Source organism: Coenobita brevimanus, chromosome 57 (assembly GCF_032717465.1).
Source record: "Coenobita brevimanus isolate Jiangsu-jjx chromosome 57, ASM3271746v2, whole genome shotgun sequence".
In the NCBI taxonomy this organism is placed as follows: Eukaryota; Metazoa; Arthropoda; class Malacostraca; order Decapoda; family Coenobitidae; genus Coenobita; species Coenobita brevimanus.
The window spans coordinates 52,646,108-52,666,078 of record NC_137010.1 but is presented as its reverse complement, the minus strand read 5'-3'; the positions used below and the strand labels follow the sequence as shown (position 1 = coordinate 52,666,078).

At 42.0% G+C, this 19,971-nt stretch overlaps 1 protein-coding gene across 1 annotated transcript; it reads right to left on the bottom strand.

Moving 5' to 3' along the window:
* Positions 1-10,731: 10,731 nt before the first annotated feature.
* Positions 10,732-19,095, bottom strand: LOC145402001 (glutamate receptor ionotropic, delta-2-like). The gene is made up of 2 exons (XM_080274102.1): positions 18,340-19,095; positions 10,732-10,935 (listed from the first exon to the last, which is right to left on the bottom strand). Exons 1-2 carry the CDS (start codon positions 19,093-19,095, stop codon positions 10,732-10,734), a joined length of 960 nt encoding a protein of 319 aa, XP_080130228.1.
* Between the last annotated feature and the right edge of the window lie 876 nt (positions 19,096-19,971).

The following is a 19,971-nucleotide window of genomic DNA, read 5'->3' as shown; positions in this document are numbered from 1 at the left end:
TGATGAAGTGTTGCTGAATTTTCTGCACTCGTTTTCCTTGTCTCATTAAATAATAACATTAATAATAATAATAATAATAATAATAATGATAATCTATTCATTTCTTTGACATTGCTGTAAAACACATCAATTAGGCCATATGCTTACGTGTGTGTTCATCCCGACCCAGGAAGGAAGGAAGGTTGAATGGAGGAGGAAAATGTGTGTGTGTGTGAGAGAGAGAGAGAGAGAGAGAGAGAGAGAGAATGTACCCATACTATATTGTTGTACTCATATAACCATACTTCATAACACCTAAACCTATATATGTGTATGTAACCAGTACAATTGATGTTAATCAGCAACTTCCTTTTATAAATCGGCGGCAGTAATCACTTAATCCCAGGAAACTCTTTACAACATCTGTACTGGTAGGTTCTGGAAAGTTGATTATCGCCCTAGTTTTATCTTCATTGGTATGAATCCCCTGTGCATGAACTACATGCCCTAGGAATTTAGTTTTCTTTCTTAGGAAGTGACATTTACTGAGGTTAATCTTCAGACCAGCCAGTTGAAGGCGCTCAAATGTTCAGGAATTGATTTGCTCACAACAATGATATCATCTAGATAGGCGAAGAGAGAATGACCCATCATGCCATAAAAAACTGAATGGATGAGTCGCATGAATACTGAAAGGACATTCCTTAATCCGAAGGGAAGCCTCTTGAACTGAGAATGTCCAGAAGGGGTGCTGAAAGTTGTTAAAGGGCGAGATGATTCTTCCATTTCTACCTGCCAGTAACCACTGAGTAGATCAAGGGATGTAAAGACTATGTTGTTCTCACCGAGTGACTCTAGTAAATCAGTCAGGACTGGCAATGGAAAACGATCTGGTACAGTTACTGAATTTACTCTACGATAGTCCACTACTGGTCCAAATTGGCCGTCTTTCTTTGGAACTAAGAAAAGTGGGCTATTCCACGGACTGACAGAGGGTTCAATGATATCCTGGTCAAACAATTTTTGTACTATCTCGTCAGTCTGGTTCCTCAAGCTGTGAGGCAATCTGTAGGCTGGTATGTAAATCGGTTGAGTACCCTGTACTAGTTCTATGTGGTGCATCGCGAAGTCTGTCCTACCCATAGGTTCTTCGTGTAAGGCTACTGCGTCTCGATATGACTGCAATAGATTGACTGATTGATCTTTATGTTGTGGATAATCATCACAAGTTAGACTTGAGAGTAGCTCAAGTGAAAAAGTCGGAGCAGATCCCTTAGAGTTGATGGCATACACACCAGTTGGGTCACTATCATCATCATCATTTTCAGTAGGTATGGAGATTGGTACCTCTTGGCACTCCCTTATGGCCGATGGGTAAACCAGGAAGTCTCCAATCTTTTTACCACTTTTAAGCTTCATTGGAGCGTTAGTGATATTTAGCAAGTACAGATAACACAAGTTATCCTCCAACACAGTACTCAATGCCGACTCATAAGTTAAACTATTCACACAACACGTCTCTGGTAATGTGAGTACATCCACTCCATCTTCCACACCTACAATACGAACAGAGACTTTGGTAAACTCATGCGGCAACAAAATTGTGCACTGATTTGTTACTGCACGCTTCGTCTCTGCGTGTTCTAGAACATCATTCAAATTTTGTGAGGTAGGTAACTGAGACGTGTCTGAGTCGGTTTTAGTGCTGTCGTTAGAGGGGTTATCATGATCTACTGTTGATTGCTTAGAGGGTGTACCATTAGTTGTTGGTGAACTTACTTCTACTCTCCCAGGATGTGGTGGATTTATCTCTTTACCCTCAGAGAATGAGGAGCATTCACCTGTACTCTCAAGTAGTGGTGAGGGTAGTGGAAACTGAATGACTGAGTTTATTTGGGAAAGGACAGGACGTGGATGATCCATGCCATATACTGGGAAGCCATAAATATCTATGCTAGTAGAAGATGGGATTAGAGCGATGTTGTATTCTGCCATGGCGGGTAAACCTAGAAGGGCATATGCTGGATATCTGAGGTCATTTGTAACATGAAACGTCACTGTAAAAGGTGTCAAGGCTTTGTCTAATTGTATTTTCAAAACAACCTGCCCTTTAACCTTAAACTCTGAGCCATGCACACCGCATAAACGAATGTCAGGTGGCTCAAGAATTCCGACCTTTTTACCTGGTCTCCTAATGCTGTTTAAAGAGCTTTCGGATATCAAATTTACCATAGAGCCCGTATCCATGAAAAACTAGGTTTGTACATCTTCACTGTGTCCTAGAATGACTAAGCCTGAAGAAGTTATAGGCCCTACCTGACGTATGGGGAGTTGATCTTCTGTAGTTACGTTATATGTTTCCGACACGGGAGCTCCCCTTCCCCCGACTGGCGGCTGTTTAGGAAACGACACTATAGTGAGCAAGAGTACACTAACTAGAAACAAACAGTTCATGAGTAACAATACAAAAGAAAGCAGTAACAGGCATCATAAATACTTTACACTAGTAGCATAGAAAACATATGGAGTATATAAACTGTAAATAAAGTGTGAAATTATTGAAACAAATATTGAATCATACGACAAAGACTATAAAAGTGTACAGAAGAGAGACGGATAACATCTTTATAGATATAATAGACCCCATACTGGTGTGCTCCACAATTGATATACTACTTTTCAAACTATTCTCTTATTATTATACCTATGTAATATGCAATTAAATCATATATCTATATACATCTCCTATATACCCATTATTGTAGTATTTCCATGTAATTACATTTCTTATTTCACATGGCCATGTATTGTATATACTATATCCCTGTCCCTTACTACAACTCCTATGAAATATTTTTACCTTACAATAATTATTAACCCATTTACTTGTATACCTAGTAAGCACCCTCCCCCTCCTTTTCTTCCCTAGTTATAAGATATCTACTATATTCCTAGCCCCATTGTGTCAGGAGACACCAATTCAATTTTCACCGGGGGAGTATTGTACCCATACTATATTATTCTACTCATATAACCATACTTCATAACACCGACACCTATATATGTATATGTAACCAGCACAGTTGATGTTAATCAGCAAATTCCTTTAAACTGCTGAGTTAAGCTAAGGTTCCCACGCCCGCTGAACGCTGAGAGGCAGTCGGGGGTTAGCCAGCATTCAGAACACATCTGTAGCAGTTCTCTCTTAAATAAACCTCCGCTATACGTCACCTCAGATCTTTGGATTTAACCTGAGTGGGGAACAAGGGGGCAGTGAAACATAGAGAAAGAGAGAGAGAGAGAGAGAGAGAGAGAGAGAGTGGAGGGCAGGAAGACAGGACGGAAGGAGGAAAGTAGGAAAGGATGGAGACATGTAGGAAAGCGGGAGGGAAGGAAAGGAGATAGGATGCAGGAAGATAAGAAACCAGGAAGGCGCACATTCTCTCTCTCTCTCTCTCTCTCTCTCTCTCTCTCTCTCTCTCTCTCTCTCTCTCTCTCTCTCTTACCCTTTACCCAGATTGGTTCAGTTTAAGTATCATTTGACCTTTTCCTCTGCTAACTAAACTTGACCTTCAGTGATCTTTACAAAAATTAAAAACATCTGATTCGTCAAGATGTCTGATCTTTAGAAAAGGTCAAACAATGCAGTATATTAATGTCTGTCTGTCTGTCTGTCCGCCTGTCCATCTATCTACCTGTCTGTCTGCCTGTTTATGTCTGTCCGTCTGTCTCGATTTTTTTTTTTTTTTTTTTTTTATGCATGGAAGAAGGAACCAAAGCTCTGAAGCCCGTAAGACTGTTCCCTCCAAGAAAGGAACAGAAACATGGTAACAGAGAGCCATATTCAAGATCTGTTCATTTCGAGATGACTGGACACACTGCGTTTAAACGATTGGAGGTCATAGACAGTAGGAAATACAGTCAAAGGAAGACACTTCCAGAGTTGATATGTTGCATGCATGAAGGACTGGGAGTAACGGTCAACTATCCGTCTGTCCATGCCTGTCTGTCTACTGTATTTATGTCTGTCTATGCCTGTCTGTCTCTCCTTCTGTCTGTGTCTGTCTGTTTATCTCTCTGTCCGTCTCGCAACTGTCCTACGCATATGAAGATTGAAGGGCACATGTAAACAAAGTAGTCAGATGAGTTTATTTCCAGCTTAACGTTACGTTTATACACAAACTTGTTTTTTTATTCTATCTCAGTGCAGCATACATATGACTGTGCAGTGGTGGTGTATATAATTTCTTATTTTAAAGAACTAATTATAGTTTATGCGTGGCCCATTAAGTGATCAATAAATAGACATGGTATTGACGTCGCTTCAGCCAGTATGTCAGCTAAATATAACGTTCCAGCAGGAAACACATAGCAGATATCGCTAAACCAATTCCAAGTAGGATCAAGGCGCCCTGGAGGTGACCTACATCCAACACCCCTGTACCGCGAACCTGGGGCGTAAGGAAGAAGAGGAAGGGTTGGTGGGGTTGATGTGTATTTTCGTTTTTATTCTCTCTCTCTCTCTCTCTCTCTCTCTCTCTCTCTCTCTCTCTCTCTCTCTCTCTCTCTCTCTCTCTCTCTCTCTCTCTCTCTCTCTCTCTTTATCCTTACGTCTCTCCACTCACCACTTGCTCCCTGCCAGTGGAGTATCCAGTATGCATTCGATACACCTTAGTGAGAATGCCCGTCTCGAAAAAGCGTTGTTGGAGGGCCGTGATGATGGGCGTGTAGGGCGTGTGTTTAGGCAGGAACCAGCTCAGGTAAAAACTGTACAGCTGGAAGAGGAAGAGAGGAAGATTATGCCTGCCAAAGAGGAGGAGGATGACGACGATGATGAAGAAGGAGGGGGGAGAGGAGGAGGAGGAGAAAAATAAATTTGAGGCTTATAAGTACTAGGCCAGGGTCATGAAGATTTTTTTTTTTTCTGTCAGAAGTTAGAAAGCTTGTGGTAGGTGGTTGTAGGTGGTAACAGCCATCATCCACTCACTTGATGTAGTGCTACCTACTTCTTCCTTCCTTATCATTCATTTTGTGTCTGTCCTCCTCTCTTCCTATTTCTCACATCTTTCCTGTCACTTTTTATCATTCTTCTTTCCTCTTCATGTGGCTTTACATTAAGTGACAAGCCAAATGGTTTCCAGTAAGCCAGGAAACCATTTACAGTGCTGGGTGGTAACCATATAACCAACCTATACGAGTTTCCTACGTGTCAACAAGTGGGTTGGTGGAGGGTTCGTGCCCCTCCTTGTAAAACAACTAACTCAAAGATAAACTGCCACCCCGTGCGGGATTATGGCGTCTGGCAATAGAATATGTTAGAAATTCGTGGTCAGTTTCTCCCTGTGCCTTAACTTAACCTAAAATTACCCTACTGAAAACTAACCGAACTGAACCAAACGTAATGTATTAACCAAACCTACCCTACCTAACCCTACCTTATCCTACCCCACTCTAACCTAAGCTAACTATATTCACCCTTAACCCAACCTAACAATCCAGTCTAATAAGAGAGAGAGAGAGAGAGAAGCATGTTCTCCAATAGGTAGACTTTCCTGGTACTGTTCTTTTTATTTCTTGTTGTCGCTGAAGCATAAGACGTGGGTGTCCTCAAAAATAAATAAAATAAATAAGTAAATGAAGGAGATATATAAATTGATTAATAGAAAAGATAAAGTGGTGAATTGACCTTGTCCTCTAGAAGATAAAATTTCCTGGTGGCTGTGTTGCTCTGCAGCGTGAACTGGGGGAGCATATCAGAGCGTGAGTGCCCTTCATAATATAAATAGATCAATAAAGGAAATAACACTGGCCAATAAATTAGATAAAGAAAAATATTTGCATTGTTCTTCTGAAGATAGTCATTTCTGGTCACTTCTCTCAAGGTAACAACATAGGTTACCCCCTCTCCCCCTCCCCCCCAAAAAATAAAGGAAATAATTCAGTCAGTAAAGAAGATAAAAGAAAGAAAATTCACCTTGTCCTCGAGAAAATAAACCTTCCTGGTGGCTTTATGCCTGTGGAGATTGAACCAGAGGTAGTCGTTGGAGCATATAAGAGCGTGTGTTCCGTCCATCACCTTCCCTATCAGGTAGCCGACCGGGTCCTCCTCCAGGAGCACTTTGTCCAGGAACAACCTCCTTCCCAAGGTGGCCAGGACCGGGTTCTTGGACGACTTTAGAGCCAGAGGTACAAAACTGCCGTAGTCCACCATCGATGGACTGACGCAGAAGTGGGGAGTTTGGGTTAGGTTAGGTTAGGCTAGGTCAACGTAGGTCTCCCTAGTTTAGGTTATACTGTACTGGATTTGGTTAGCTTACTTTGTTGAATATGGGTAGGTTTGGTTAAGTTAAATTTGGTTTGGTTGGATTAGGTTAGATTTGGTTTTTGGAGGATTTTAGCTCCAGGGGGTACAAAACTGGCGTAGTTCATCATGGACGTGTAATATCTCTACTGATATATCCCCATTTTGTTTTCTCGGTTACCATCTCCTCACTAACTTCCGTAACAAGGGAGGCACCTGTTGTTATATCAAATCCCAACATGCAGTTGACACTATTTTAAATTTCACTTCATCCAGTTTTGATTATTCATTGTATAAACTGAATTGTCAAAACATTACCAAATATATCTGTGTAGTCTATCGCTCCCCCAGTGCTTCTTCGGAACCCAGTGTATTTGATTCCATATCCGCACAGTTGAGTAACCTTAACCTTGCCCTTGGCACCGAAATTACCATTTTGGGTGTTTTTTACATACATAATGTTGAATGGTTATTACATTCTCCCAGGACTGACGATGCTGGTCTAGAGTGCGAGCTGTTTAATCTCACCCAGCTGGTAAAGCAACCAACCAGAATCTATTTCTGACACATAATCCAGATCAATACAGGATAGAGGTCCTCTCACCATTTGGATCCTCTGACCACAATCTCATCAAAGCCTCATTAGGTAGGCCCCCCACACCTCCCCGTTCTGAACCTGTCAGGGAGACCCGATGGCACTTTGATATGGTAAACTGGGATGGATTTAGAAATTGTCTTGCTGACATTCCATGGCAGTCTTTCTTCTCTAGTGATGCCAATTCTACACAGTCTCACATTTGCGACTTATTACTAGCTGGTATGGATTTATTCATACCAAGTCAACAGTTCACTAAAAGATCGAACTCTCCAAAATGGTCTGATGGCAACTGTGCCAGAGCAACAGCCCAAAAGTCATTAGCATATAACTCTTACTGTTCAAATCAAAAACATCTGAATCACTCTCTCAATTTAAAATTGCTAGAAATCATGCAAAAGCTGTAATAAATCTAGTTAAATCAAACTTTCTTCAAAATCAAGCATCAAAAGTACTTAACAACCCTAATGACAATATAATATTCTTGTCAACTCTTAATTCTTTCAATAATAACTTTAACAAGCCATCATCCATTCCCCCACTAAAATCTTCAGATGACAACATTACAAATGACCCGCGTGGGAAAGCAGATATTTTTACCAGTACATTTGCCAGAAATTCTACCATAGAGGATGCCAGCCAGAACGTCCCAGTACTAGAACTTGACTCTCCCGAAATTGTTCCACTTAAAATACAGACAAGATACGTAAAATCCATCCTAGACAATTTACCTACCAACAAAGCTCCAGGTCCAGATGGAATCCCGCCAGATGTTTTGAAAAAGTGTTCCCCAGAACTTGCCTCTGTTCTAACTAAATTATTCAGACTATGCATACGTACTTCTTCATTCCCAAATTCATGGAAAGAAGCCAATATCCACACAATTCCGAAGAAAGGAAGTTCCTCTGACCCCTCTGTTTACAGATCATTAGCTGTCATATCTTCTCTTAGTAAGGTATTTGAAACTTTAATTAATAAGCATATTGTTAAACATCTTGAATCCAACAATTTAATTAGTGAGAGACAATATGGTTTTTGCCACGAAAGATCCACCATTGACATGCTCAATCTCCTAACTCATACCATCCACAAGTCAACTGACCTACATGGAGAAACTCAAGCAGTAGGCCTTTATTTTTCTAAAGCTTTTGAAAGAGTATGGCACCGTTCCCTGTTGTCCAAACTCCCTTACTATGGACTAACGTCTTTTGTACCTTTGATTTCCTCATATCTCAGTGACAGGAAAATAAGAGTAAAAGTAGATGATGTATATTCCAATTGCCACCTAATTAACGCCGGCGTGATGCAGTGATCAGTTCTGGTGCCAACCCTGTTCCTGGTTCATATTATTGATCTCCTATCTGTCACCCACAATCCCATCCACTCTTATGCAGATGATTCAACACTACATAGTTCATTCACACTCAGACGTCCATTTACAAAGTCTAATGTCTCTACCTCTCAACTCTCCATAAATCAAGACCTATCTACGATCAGTGAATGGGGACAAAACAACCTTGTCTCATTTAATGCTAGTAAAACTAAATATATACAATTTACTAATAGACAGATATTGCCAGATTCGTATATTACCTTCAGTGCTACTAATATTCCCATCTCCAAAAGTATTGAAATTCTTGGCGTCTCACTTAACAATGCCCTCAGTTGGACCTCTCATTTTAGATCACTTGCTAAAACCGCCTCAAAGAAACTTAAATTTTTGTACAGAGTCCGTAACTTCTTCACTGACGAGCAGTTAGCTATAATTTATAAGAGTCATGTGTGCTCTCAACTTGAATATTGCTCACCCTTGTGGAATGGATGTGGAAAAGGTTGCATTAAAACAACTAGATAAAATTCAGAACAAAGCTGTTAGAATTATTACCAACCCTGCCATTACAAATAAACCACCTCCCCAACAGGTAAGAAGGAATGTTGCCTCCCTTGCATTATTTTACAGATATTTTTATGGTAAATGCTCAGAAGAAGTTGCGTCCATGGTGCCATCTCTCCATGCCTTCCCTCGTGCTACACGGGCATCTGGTAGCTCTCATGCCTGGAATGTCACTGAGCCATATTACAGAACTTCTGCCTATCAGAATTCTTTCATTCCCCGAACTGCATCTCTCTGGAACTCGCTTCCCCAGAGTTGTTTCCCTCCAAATTTCAACGCACAGCTGTTCAAGTCTAACTGTTACAGACATTTTATGAAGAGAGGTCACCTGTAATCTGGTGTATGGATTATTTTTTTTTATTCATTTGTTTTTCCTTCCTCTGTTCTGTTATTTATTTAAAAAAAAAAAAAAAACTGAAACTTAACAAATTAATCACTGGTCTGGCCGAGATTCGATCTCAGCCCCCGTGCTTCACAAGCACGCACGTTACCACTGAGCCAAAGAGAAAATCCCCGCTTTGCATATAGGCAACGCGGGCTTTAATACACGCCATTACATCACTCTTTTCTCCCATTGGTGATTAATTTGGTGAGTTTCAAACACACAAGGTAGCGTAGCATCGGAGGCCACCTCGGGGAGGCTGTGGACCACACCGAACAGCCCATCCCCAGGACGTAAGGACAGGGACGCTGTCATCTACCCAAGCCCCGCCTCACATTCCACACCGCTGCCAACCAATGTAATAGCCAAAATGAAACTGAACAAATTAATCACTATCCTAGCTGCCAAGAAAAAAATGCCAAGGGAATGCAAGATGGCCTCCACACAGCTACAGTACTATTTATATGTCTGTGCACATTTCCATGACGATTAATGCACAAGAAAGAGGATCCCAAGCTCTGTGTTTATATGGTTTACGTTTGACCCCATAAATCGCTATCAGAAGGCCTGAACCAAGAAAATAAAAAGGTTGTGTGAGGATATTAATCCAGTGAAGAGTTGTAGTATGTTTGAAACAAACTGATGAAGGAATGGTACGATACTGAAGAATGTTTTGAGGGAAGAAGAAACTGAGTGTGGAGATGAACTACTACTACGACTACTACTACTACTGCTGCTGCTGCTGCTGCTGCTGCTGCTGCTGCTGCTGCTACTCCTGCTGCTGCTGCTACTACTACTACTACTACTACTACTACTACTACTACTACTGCTGCTGCTGCTACTACTACTACTACTACTACTACTGCTGCTGCTGCTGCTGCTGCTGCTGCTGCTGCTGCTGCTGCTGCTACTACTACTACTACTACTACTACTACTACTACTACTACTACTACCACCATTACTACTACTACTACTACTACTACTACTATTACTGCTGCTGCTGCTGCTCCTACTACTACTACTACTGTAATGGAGTGTATAAAAGCCTACTTTGCAGGGAGGCAAAGCGGTGATCCTCTCTTTGGCTTAGTGGTAACGTGAGCGCCTGTGAAGCACGAGGGCCTGAGTGCGAATCCCGGCCAGACCAATGATTAAATTGTTAAGTTTCAGCCTGGTTGTTACAGTGGCTGGCAGCCGTGTGGGACATGAAGCGAAGCTCAGAGGGCAATAATGTTGTTGTTGACAGCGTCTTAGGCCTTATATCCCCGGGGTGAGCTGTCCGGTGTGGTCTGCAGTGTCCCCGGTGGTGGCCTCCAATTCGCTACACTACCAAGCGTGTTCGAAACTGACCAAATTAACCACCAAGGGGAGAAAACAGTGATGTAATGGAGTGTATAAAAGCCCGCGTTGCTTAAAAGCAAAGCGGGGATCTTCTCTTTGGCTCAGTGGTAAGGTGCATGCGTATGAAGCGTAGGAGCCTGAGATCGAATCTTGGCCGGGACAGTCTTATTAATGTTTAAAGTTTCATTTCAGTTATGACACTATTACTACTACTGTCACTACCAGTAGCAGCAACACCCTCACATGACATAGCTCTTGGACAGCTGCTCTGCAGTGCGTATCCTGGGCGGGAAGGCTGGCTCTGTCAGCACAGAAATAAGGTTGCTCATGTAGGCGGCTGCTAAGATGTCCACCGCCACCCACCAGAACACAAGCCATACCCGCGCCCACCACACCCTTATTTCTGCATCAGGCATTGGTTGGTTGACTATGCCGGCTGATACCTGAGGGGAAGAGAAGTGTGTGTGTGTGTCACACACACACACACACACACACACATAGCCTATATATATATATATATATATATATATATATATATATATATATATATATATATATATATATATATATACTGCCAGACGCCTCAATCCCGTTTGGGGTGGCCACAAACAAATCGCCTCCAAGTCGCCCTGTCCCCCGCCATCTCACTGCCCTGCTCCCAACTCACACACCCCTCTCTCATATACCTCTCCACCCCATCCCTCCATCTCATCCTCGGCCTCCCCCTCCCTCTTCCCCCCTCCATCTCACTCACATACACTCTCTTCGTCAGTCTTTCACCCTCCATCCTCTCCACATGGCCAAACCACCTCAGTGTGTTCCTCATAACGCTTCCTATCACATCCACATCCACACCACAACGCTCCTTTATATCCTCATTCGTCAGCCTGTCTCTCCATGTGACTCCACAGGCTCCTCTTAAATAACTCATTTCCACTGCTCTCACTTTTGACTTGTGTCCTTCCAACAACGTCCAAGCATCACTTCCATACGTTAGAGTTGGTATCACAATACTGTCATGTAGTAACTTTTTCACTTTCATGCTCACTTCCCTGTTTCTTATCACTTCTTTCAAAGAACCAGCAACCTTTCTTCCCTGCTGTACCCTTTCACGCACTTCACCCTCCAAACCTCCATCCTTACTCATCACACTACCCAAGTACTTAAACGTACTCACATTTTCCAATTCCTCACCATCCAATTTCGCTGTACATTCACTGACTTCAAATCTCTCAAAGACCATCACTTTACTCTTCCCTACATTCACCTTTAGATTCCGTTTCTTACACACTCTCCCAAACTCATCCACCAAGCCTTGCAGCTCCCCTTCGTCTTCACTCAACAACACAGTATCATCTGCAAACAACAGTACAGGGAGTTTCCAAACACTATCCTCTCTCACCAGGGCCACTCCAACATCCACTACCCTACCTTGTACCTCTTTTATTACCCCATCCATGTACAGATTGAACAACCATGGAGACACGACACATCCCTGTTTCAACCTAACTTTCAAAGAGAAAAATTCACTTAGTTCACCACAGCAGCCTTCGAACCATCGTACATACTCTTCACAGCATTCAACAACTTCCCATCTACTCCATATATTCTTAACACTTTCCACAATCCTTGTCTATCCACCCTGACATATGCTTTCTCCAAATCCATGAAAGCCGCATACAACTTCTTTCCCTTCTCTAGAAACTTTTCCACTAAAGATCTAAGAATGAATATCTAATCTACACAACCTCTTCCCTTCCTAAAGCCTCCCTGTTCTTCTCCAACTAATTTATCTGTTCTTTCTCTAACTCTGTCAATAAGTATCCTACCATACACTTTTCTTATTATACTAAGAAGACAAATGCCCCTATGATTACCACACACTTCTTTTTCCCCTTTTCCTTTGTACAAGGGAATAATTATACCTGACTTCCAATCCTCCGGGACTCCACCTTCCTCCCAGGCCAATCTGCACATCTTCCACATCCATTCTACTACTATCTCTCCCCCATGCTTCAGCATTTCACCACACACTCCATCAATTCCTGGGGCTTTCCCCGATTTAACTTTCTTCATTGCTTCCACAACTTCTATCCTACTGATTTCTTCCTGTCTTCTCACCTCCCTCCTTCTCCCAGCCATTCCCCAGCCGCTTATATTCGCATTACTTCCATCCTCTATGTTCAACAATTCCTTAAAGTGTTCTCTCCATCTGCTCACTTTTTCTCCCTTCTCCACTAGTAATCTACCATTTTTATCTTTCACTCCCCTGCTAACTTCACTTCCACCCTGTCTTACTCTTTTCACCTCTTTCCAGAACATTTTCTTCCAGTCCCTCCACTTTACACTCAGATTCCTTCCAAATTCCTCATGCACTCTCTTCTTACTCTCTCTTACTAATCTTTTCACCTCTCTCTTTCTTTCTACATATAACTCTCTCTTCCGCCTCTCAACTTCTTCCACGCCCCTGTTTCTCATCCATTCATTGTATGCTTTCTTCTTTTGTGCCACAGCCTGTCTCACCTCTTCAGTCCACCACGCTGTTCCTTGCACCCCCCTCCGTCTTCTCTTCCTTCCACACACCACATCACATGCTGCACATATTTCTTCTATAAATATATATACATATATATATATATATATATATATATATATATATATATATATATATATATATATATATATAATATAGCAGTAGCCACGTGTGTGTGTGTGTGTGTGTGTGTGTGTGTGTGTGTGTGTGTGTGTATTTTGGGCAGCCGAAACTACGCATTCAAATCGCACCAAAATTGGCACAGAAATCGCTAAAAATTCGCTGATGTGAAAAAACTTGGTCCCATCACGATTGAAATCTTTTTCTATATTTAATGAGCGATCACATTTTGACCAAAAAAACGCCACTCCTTGTGCCCGGCATAGGATCTCCGTAGAATTTTTTGCCCACAGGTACAACTAAAGTATTTCGGACTTGCGTTCGGACAACATGGGTTCCATTCCCAAAGCTTCAAGTAATACGATCAATTGGTTAGGTGCAAAAATTCCAAGTGACAACGTTACACTAGAACAGCACATGAACGCGAGAGCCCTCCGCAGGAGCAAGTGCGAGGGACCTGAAGGGCCCACGAGCACTTGTATATATATATGGTAGGTGGGATTGTGGTAACGGTAGGTTGGGTCGCCCATCATCCACTCACTCGGTGTAGGGATGCCTTATGCTCACTTTACCAAGTGACAAACTAAATGGTTTCCTGTACCCAGGAAACAATTTACTACGCTGGGTGGTAATCATATAACCGGTGTTTGTTAACCGGGTTATGTGTCCCCGAGATTCCCCTATCTAAAATTACTAAATCATGGCAGACGTTTCGGAGAGCCTCGGAGGGCCCAATACTTGCCCAGGGTCCCAACCAAATGGGCAGATTCGCATGGCCATGTAGAATGTGAAGGGTGTCAATGAGAAGTGGAAGAGGGTGGAAGTAGTGAATGTGTTCAAGAGTACGAAATATGCAGTGATGGCATTGTGTGAAACAAAGATGAAAGGGTGTGAAGTGGAGGAGTGGGACGGTGTGAAATGTATAAGTTCGGGCATGGATGGGCGAGGAAGATGGAAGGAATGAGTTGCTTTGTTGATAAATGAAGTAAGGTAGAGTGGAATGAGATTACAAATGTGTCAGCTCGAGATATATGTATGTCAAGTTCGAGAACGTGGAAATGGCAGTGATTGTAGCGTATGCACCGTGTGATGACAGGAGCAAGACAGAGACAGACAGGTTTTGGGATGAGTTGGATGAAGCAGCGGGAGAAATGCCCAGGAGTTATAAAGTGATTAATGGGCGATATGAATGGAATAGTAGGCACTGGTCCTGTGAACGATATAATGGGTTGTAATGGAGTACCAGGAGAGAATGATAAAGGGAAGCGACTGAAGGACATGTGTTAGGAAAGGGAGTAGGGCATTTGTAACACAAAGATGCACATAAATATACATGGTATAGAGGGAATGGAGATCATGTTGAAAGGAGCCTGATTGCTGACGTGCTTATAGAGAAATCGATGCTGGGAAGTGTTGCTGGTCCGAGGGTACTGAAAGGACTATGTGGAGGTTTGTCAGATCATATGATAGTGGTATGCAAGATCAAGCTGAGAGGAATGAGGTGGACCAGGAGAGAAAGGAGCAGTCAGGGAGAGAGACAAAGTCGATATGTTGAGGATCAAAGAAATGCCAGATGAATACAGGGCCAAAGCAGGAGAGGAGTTGAAATCAGTGAATTGGAATGAACCTGTGGAATACATATAGGAATTGCTTAGTTAGGAATGCTAAAGCGGTGTGTAGTTTGGCAGGAGTAACAACAAAGAAGTAAGGTAAGGTATTGTGGGATGAAAGTGAAGGATAAGAGGATGTGGCTAGAGTGGTTACAGGACAGAGGTTCAACTGAAAAAAGAACTGAATATATTGAGAGCAAGAAGCACGTAAAGAGACTAATGAAGAGGAAAAAGAAAGAGGTAAGTGATGATCTACGAAGAAAAATGAATGCAAATTACTCTACAAATAGGAGGTTATTCTGGAAAGAGGTGCGGAAATGTAGAAGTGACTGGAAAGAAACGTGATAGTGTGAAAGATGTAAGTGGTAGCTTTTTAACCCATGGAGATGAAGTAAGGACCAGATGGATCGAATATTATGAAAGTCTGATGCATGAGAATGGAGATAAGAGTGACTGTAAATATGATTGGTTGGGGGGGGGATGTACACAATGTTGCCATATGTACGATAATTATCGTACATATACACCTTCCTACGTTGTACGTAGCATTTCTCATTATCTTACATTTTGTACGATAATTTTACGATTCTCCAAAAAAGGAAAGAGAGAGAGAGAGATCAAGTTCATCTCTGATATTCACTGGCTTCGGACCAAACTATAGAGAAACGAAGAAAAAGGGGTATTACCCAAGTAATTAAGTCAAGAGGAGGCACCGTTCATACTCATCATAAAACAAGGCATAATATAGTCATAGAAAGTGTTTTACTTTACACTGGAGAGTTCTTCACTTTTTTATCTTTACATGTGTATTTTGGGGGGATAAATGTCAGGATCAACTTGGTTCGCCCTGGCTCCTGTACGCTTCTCATGGGGCAACGTAGTATTGGATGATGGTAGGATGGCGATAAGAATCCAAAGATATAAACCAACAAAGGTGTTCTTTCCCCCCCAAAAAAAAGTTAATAAAAAGAAAGATAAAAAGCCAAATTCAAGATCTATTTATTTTTTCCAGATTTTCAGACAGCGTAATACTGTATGTTACTGATATAAATTCATCGACAGTAGAAAGACTTGTTTTAGCATACAAGCCAGCAACAAGATGAGAACAGGAAAAAAAAAAATCGCTGACGGTGTACTGTGAAGCCTTCTAATCCATCTAGAATACGACCTTCATTCCAAAGTTGTCAAACCTAATGCATTTACCAGAATCAGTATTTAAATTTCAATAAAAACTCATAGGTAGATAAACAGTAGACTAAACAAGAAAGAGTCATCATGTATTGATAATAGACACATTTTTACCATTGTTCTTAGTAGACAAAACAAGGAAGATTCATCATGTACTGATAATAGACACATTTTTACCATTAATCTTATCAGGAAAACCACCCTTCCTCAAGAGTATCAATGTTAAATTCTGTAAATTTTGTTAATAAACCCTCTCTATCATATATATATATATATATATATATATATATATATACGAGTATGTATGTGTGTCTGTACGATAATTTGGTGTATATTCCATAATTTTGTGGTCTCTGCGATAATTTCGTTTCTAATATGGCAGCAACACTGTGTCTACAGAGAATGAATGCAGTGCCAGGAAACATGACACTCGTAGAGGTGAAGAACGCTGTGAAGCGGCTGAGAAATGGGAAAGCAGCTGGAATTGGTGGGATGTATGCAGAGATTATTAAGTGTAGTGGAGAGAGCGGAATGAAGTGCTTGTTGGAGATAGGTAAGAAGGCATGGATGAGTGAAACTGTGCCAGTAGAGTGGATAAAGGCTGCGATTCTACCCCTGTACAAAAATAAAGACGAGCGAAATGAGTGCAAGAATTATCGTGGCATAAATCCGTTGAGTGTTGTACAGAAGGTATATGGAAGAACTATTAAAGGGAAAGAAGAGAGAGATGTCTGAAGGCCTTGTGAGTGACGAACAGGGTGGCTTTAGGAGTGGCAGAGGATATGTGGATCTAATATTTGCGATGAGACACATAGTGGAGAAGGCTTGTGAGAAAGACTATAAGGTGTGTACGCCATTTATGTATCTGGAAAAAGCATACTACAAAGTAAACAGAGAAGGATTGTGGAAGGTTTTGAGCATGGACGGTGTACCGTAGACGTTAAGCTGCTAGGTGCCGTCAAGAGTTTTTATGATGGTAGTGAGGCAAATGTAAGGGTAAGTGGGCATCTAAGTGAATAGTTTACGATCAGTGTGGGTGTGAGACAAGGGTGTGTTATGTTCCCATTGTTGTTCACTATATATAAGTATGGGGTGATTAGAAAAGTAAAGACACGAGTAATGGAGAGAGGGATGGCGTTGGTAATGAATGGTGATGGACTGAATATCTCAGATATGATGTGTGTTGATGATGCAGTGCTACTTGCAAATACCGAACAAGAGCTTGGTAGACTAGTGCAGAGTTTTGTAGATGTCTGTGAGCATCGTACCTTGAGAGTAAATGTAGAAAAGAGTAAAGTGATGATTACTGAGAGAGAAGGTGACTCCCAGTGTGGTTACAGTGAATGGAGAGAGACTAGAATTGGTGAGAGAGTTCAAATACCTGGGTACAATGATAGAAATGAGCGGAAAATGTGCAAAAGAAGTGGAAAGTAGAGTGACGCAAGGAAGGAAAGTAGCTGGTGCTATGAAGGACTTGATAAGAAACAGACTCATGAGTGTTGCAGCTGCGAGATGCTTACATGAAGGAGTGTAGTGCCAACTTTAACATATGAGTGTGAGACTATGAAGTGGCATGAAAATGAAAAGTCAAGAGTAAGAGCAGCGGAGATGGGACTGCTGAGGAATGTATGTGGAGTACAGAGAGTGGATAGGATATGGAAATAATTTGATTCGTGAAAGATGCGGAATGAGGAAGTCTATGGACACCAGAATTGAAGAGAGTGTACTGAGATGGTATGGTCATGTGGAGAGAATGGATGACAATAGAGTGGTGAAAAGGGTATATCTGAGCAAATTTGAAGGAGAGAGGAGGCAAGGTAAGCCAAGAAGGTGGAGGGATATAGTGGATGAGTGTGTGATGAAGAGAGCTATGGAAGTTGGTGAGGCTAAGGGACTGACAAGAAACTGAGCTGGCTGGATGAATTTTATCCAAAGAAGTGCATGACCAGGAATTTGGCACCCCTTTTAAACGTGACAGCGTTCAGATTTGCTCTATCGGATAAGTATATGTGAAGCAACTGAATATGGTGACATTTTTTGGCCTATCAGATGCAGCCAGGATTCCGTGGGCTTGAAAGATGAGTGAATGGAAGCGTGACTCATTGAACTGGACAAGCTTTGCTGTCTGGATGCTGTTACTCCTCACCCAGCCCCAGGGTGGGAAAGGAGGTGCGGATGATCAATTATATATATATATGTATATATATATATATATATATATATATATATATATATATATATATATATATATATATATATATATATATGTATCTATCTATCTATCTATCTATCTATTTATCTATCTATCTATCTATCTATCTATCTATCTATCTATCCATCTATCTACCTATATATATACATATATCTATATTTATATATATGGACACTCGGTTTACCTTGAGAGCAAAACCAACTGGATCATCGGTGCAGCGCATCCAGTAGACGAGAAGGGAAAGTATGGAGGCAGACACTATTGTGGTGACAATTATTAGGATCCACATGAGGGTGGAAAAAGGGTACAGAATGTTTCTCCACAGGGGCAGGGGCAGCGGTATCCGGACAGTGATGGCGAAGTAGTTTTCCCAGTAGGGGTAAGTCCAGTCAAATTTCTGGGCGCTCTCGGGTGTGATCTGGTTAGAACTGAGCATGATGTGTTTACCGTAATACATGAGTTGACCCAACATCCCCTGCCATGTCCCATTCATCTTGAAGCCCCAGAGGAGGCTGAGGACCTTGACGGTAATGAAAGTGAAGTTAAGCTTGTCCCCCATCATCTGCAGGATATCTATGTTGCCTCCAATGCATTTGTCATCCTTGTCATAGTACAGGAAGGGGTTGTCATGGCACACTACGGGTACCTCCAACACCTTCCTGCCAAAATCGCGAAAACGGTCAGGGAAAGCGGACCAGCGGCTCTTCCTGGCTTCGGGATCCCAGGCCCCCATCGACGCCTGCATGAGGAACCTGCCCCGAGAGTTGCACTTGAAGGGCGTGCTGGAGAAGGCCTCAAGGCGCAGTCTTCCTCGATGAGAGACCAGTTGGAGAAGCAAAATAAACCTTGAACGCTGGAGGACCGGCTGGGAAAGGACGGACGTGGTGTTGAGGTGCGGGTTGAGACACATAAGCACCAGGTACCCGGGATTCCACTCCATGTTCTCCCTCAGGTGGTCGAAGAACCCCGTCGGATCCTCGTAAAAGACTAAGATGGCTGTCAGGAGGGAGCCCTTGGTGTTTTAGGCAGGCAGGGTGTTGTGTAAAAGGGAGTCCTGGGTGGAGAGGATGACGGGTGTGTTGTGGGATGCCTCAGCAGCTCTTATGACCCAGTCCAGGTCGATGAGACGTTGGCTTAGGTCATCCGACACCATCAGGATGTCGTGGCCCCGTAGCGGCTCCGACACCAGCTTGACAATGGCGTGTTGACCGAGAGACTGTCCATCTGTGTGAAGGAGAAACGGGGAAGATTAGGCGAGGGTAGGTTAGGTTGGATAAGATGAGAGGCAGTAGCAGTTTAGTTAGGTTAGGTTAGATTGGGTTGGGTTAGGTAGGGTGGAGTTAAGCTAGGTTACGTTTGGTTGAGTTTGGTTTGGTTAGATAGGGTTGGATTAAGTTAGGGTAGGCAGGGTTGAGTTTGGTTAGGTTACTAGGGTTGGATTAGGTTAGATCATGGTAGGGTAGGCTAGGTCAGGTTAGGGTAGGTTAGGTCAGGTTGTTAGTTTAATATAGCAGTTTAGTTAAGTCAGAGTAGTTTAAATTATAGTTACATTTACAGAAGGAAATAAAGAGGTAACTGTAGAGCATTATTTAGGCCATACTAACTATCGATTTAATAAACTCCTTCACTGCCACAGAAACTTTATAAAAGAATGAAAGGAAAAGTCTGGAGGTTGCATGGAGGAAAAAAAAAAAAAATTAACGCATTGTGTTCGAAGGGCAGACTATTTTATTCTTAATTTTGATGGAGGAATTTACTCCTCAGATAATTTCTGAATGGGAGAAAGATAATTAAAGCCTTCGTTAACGCTATCAGT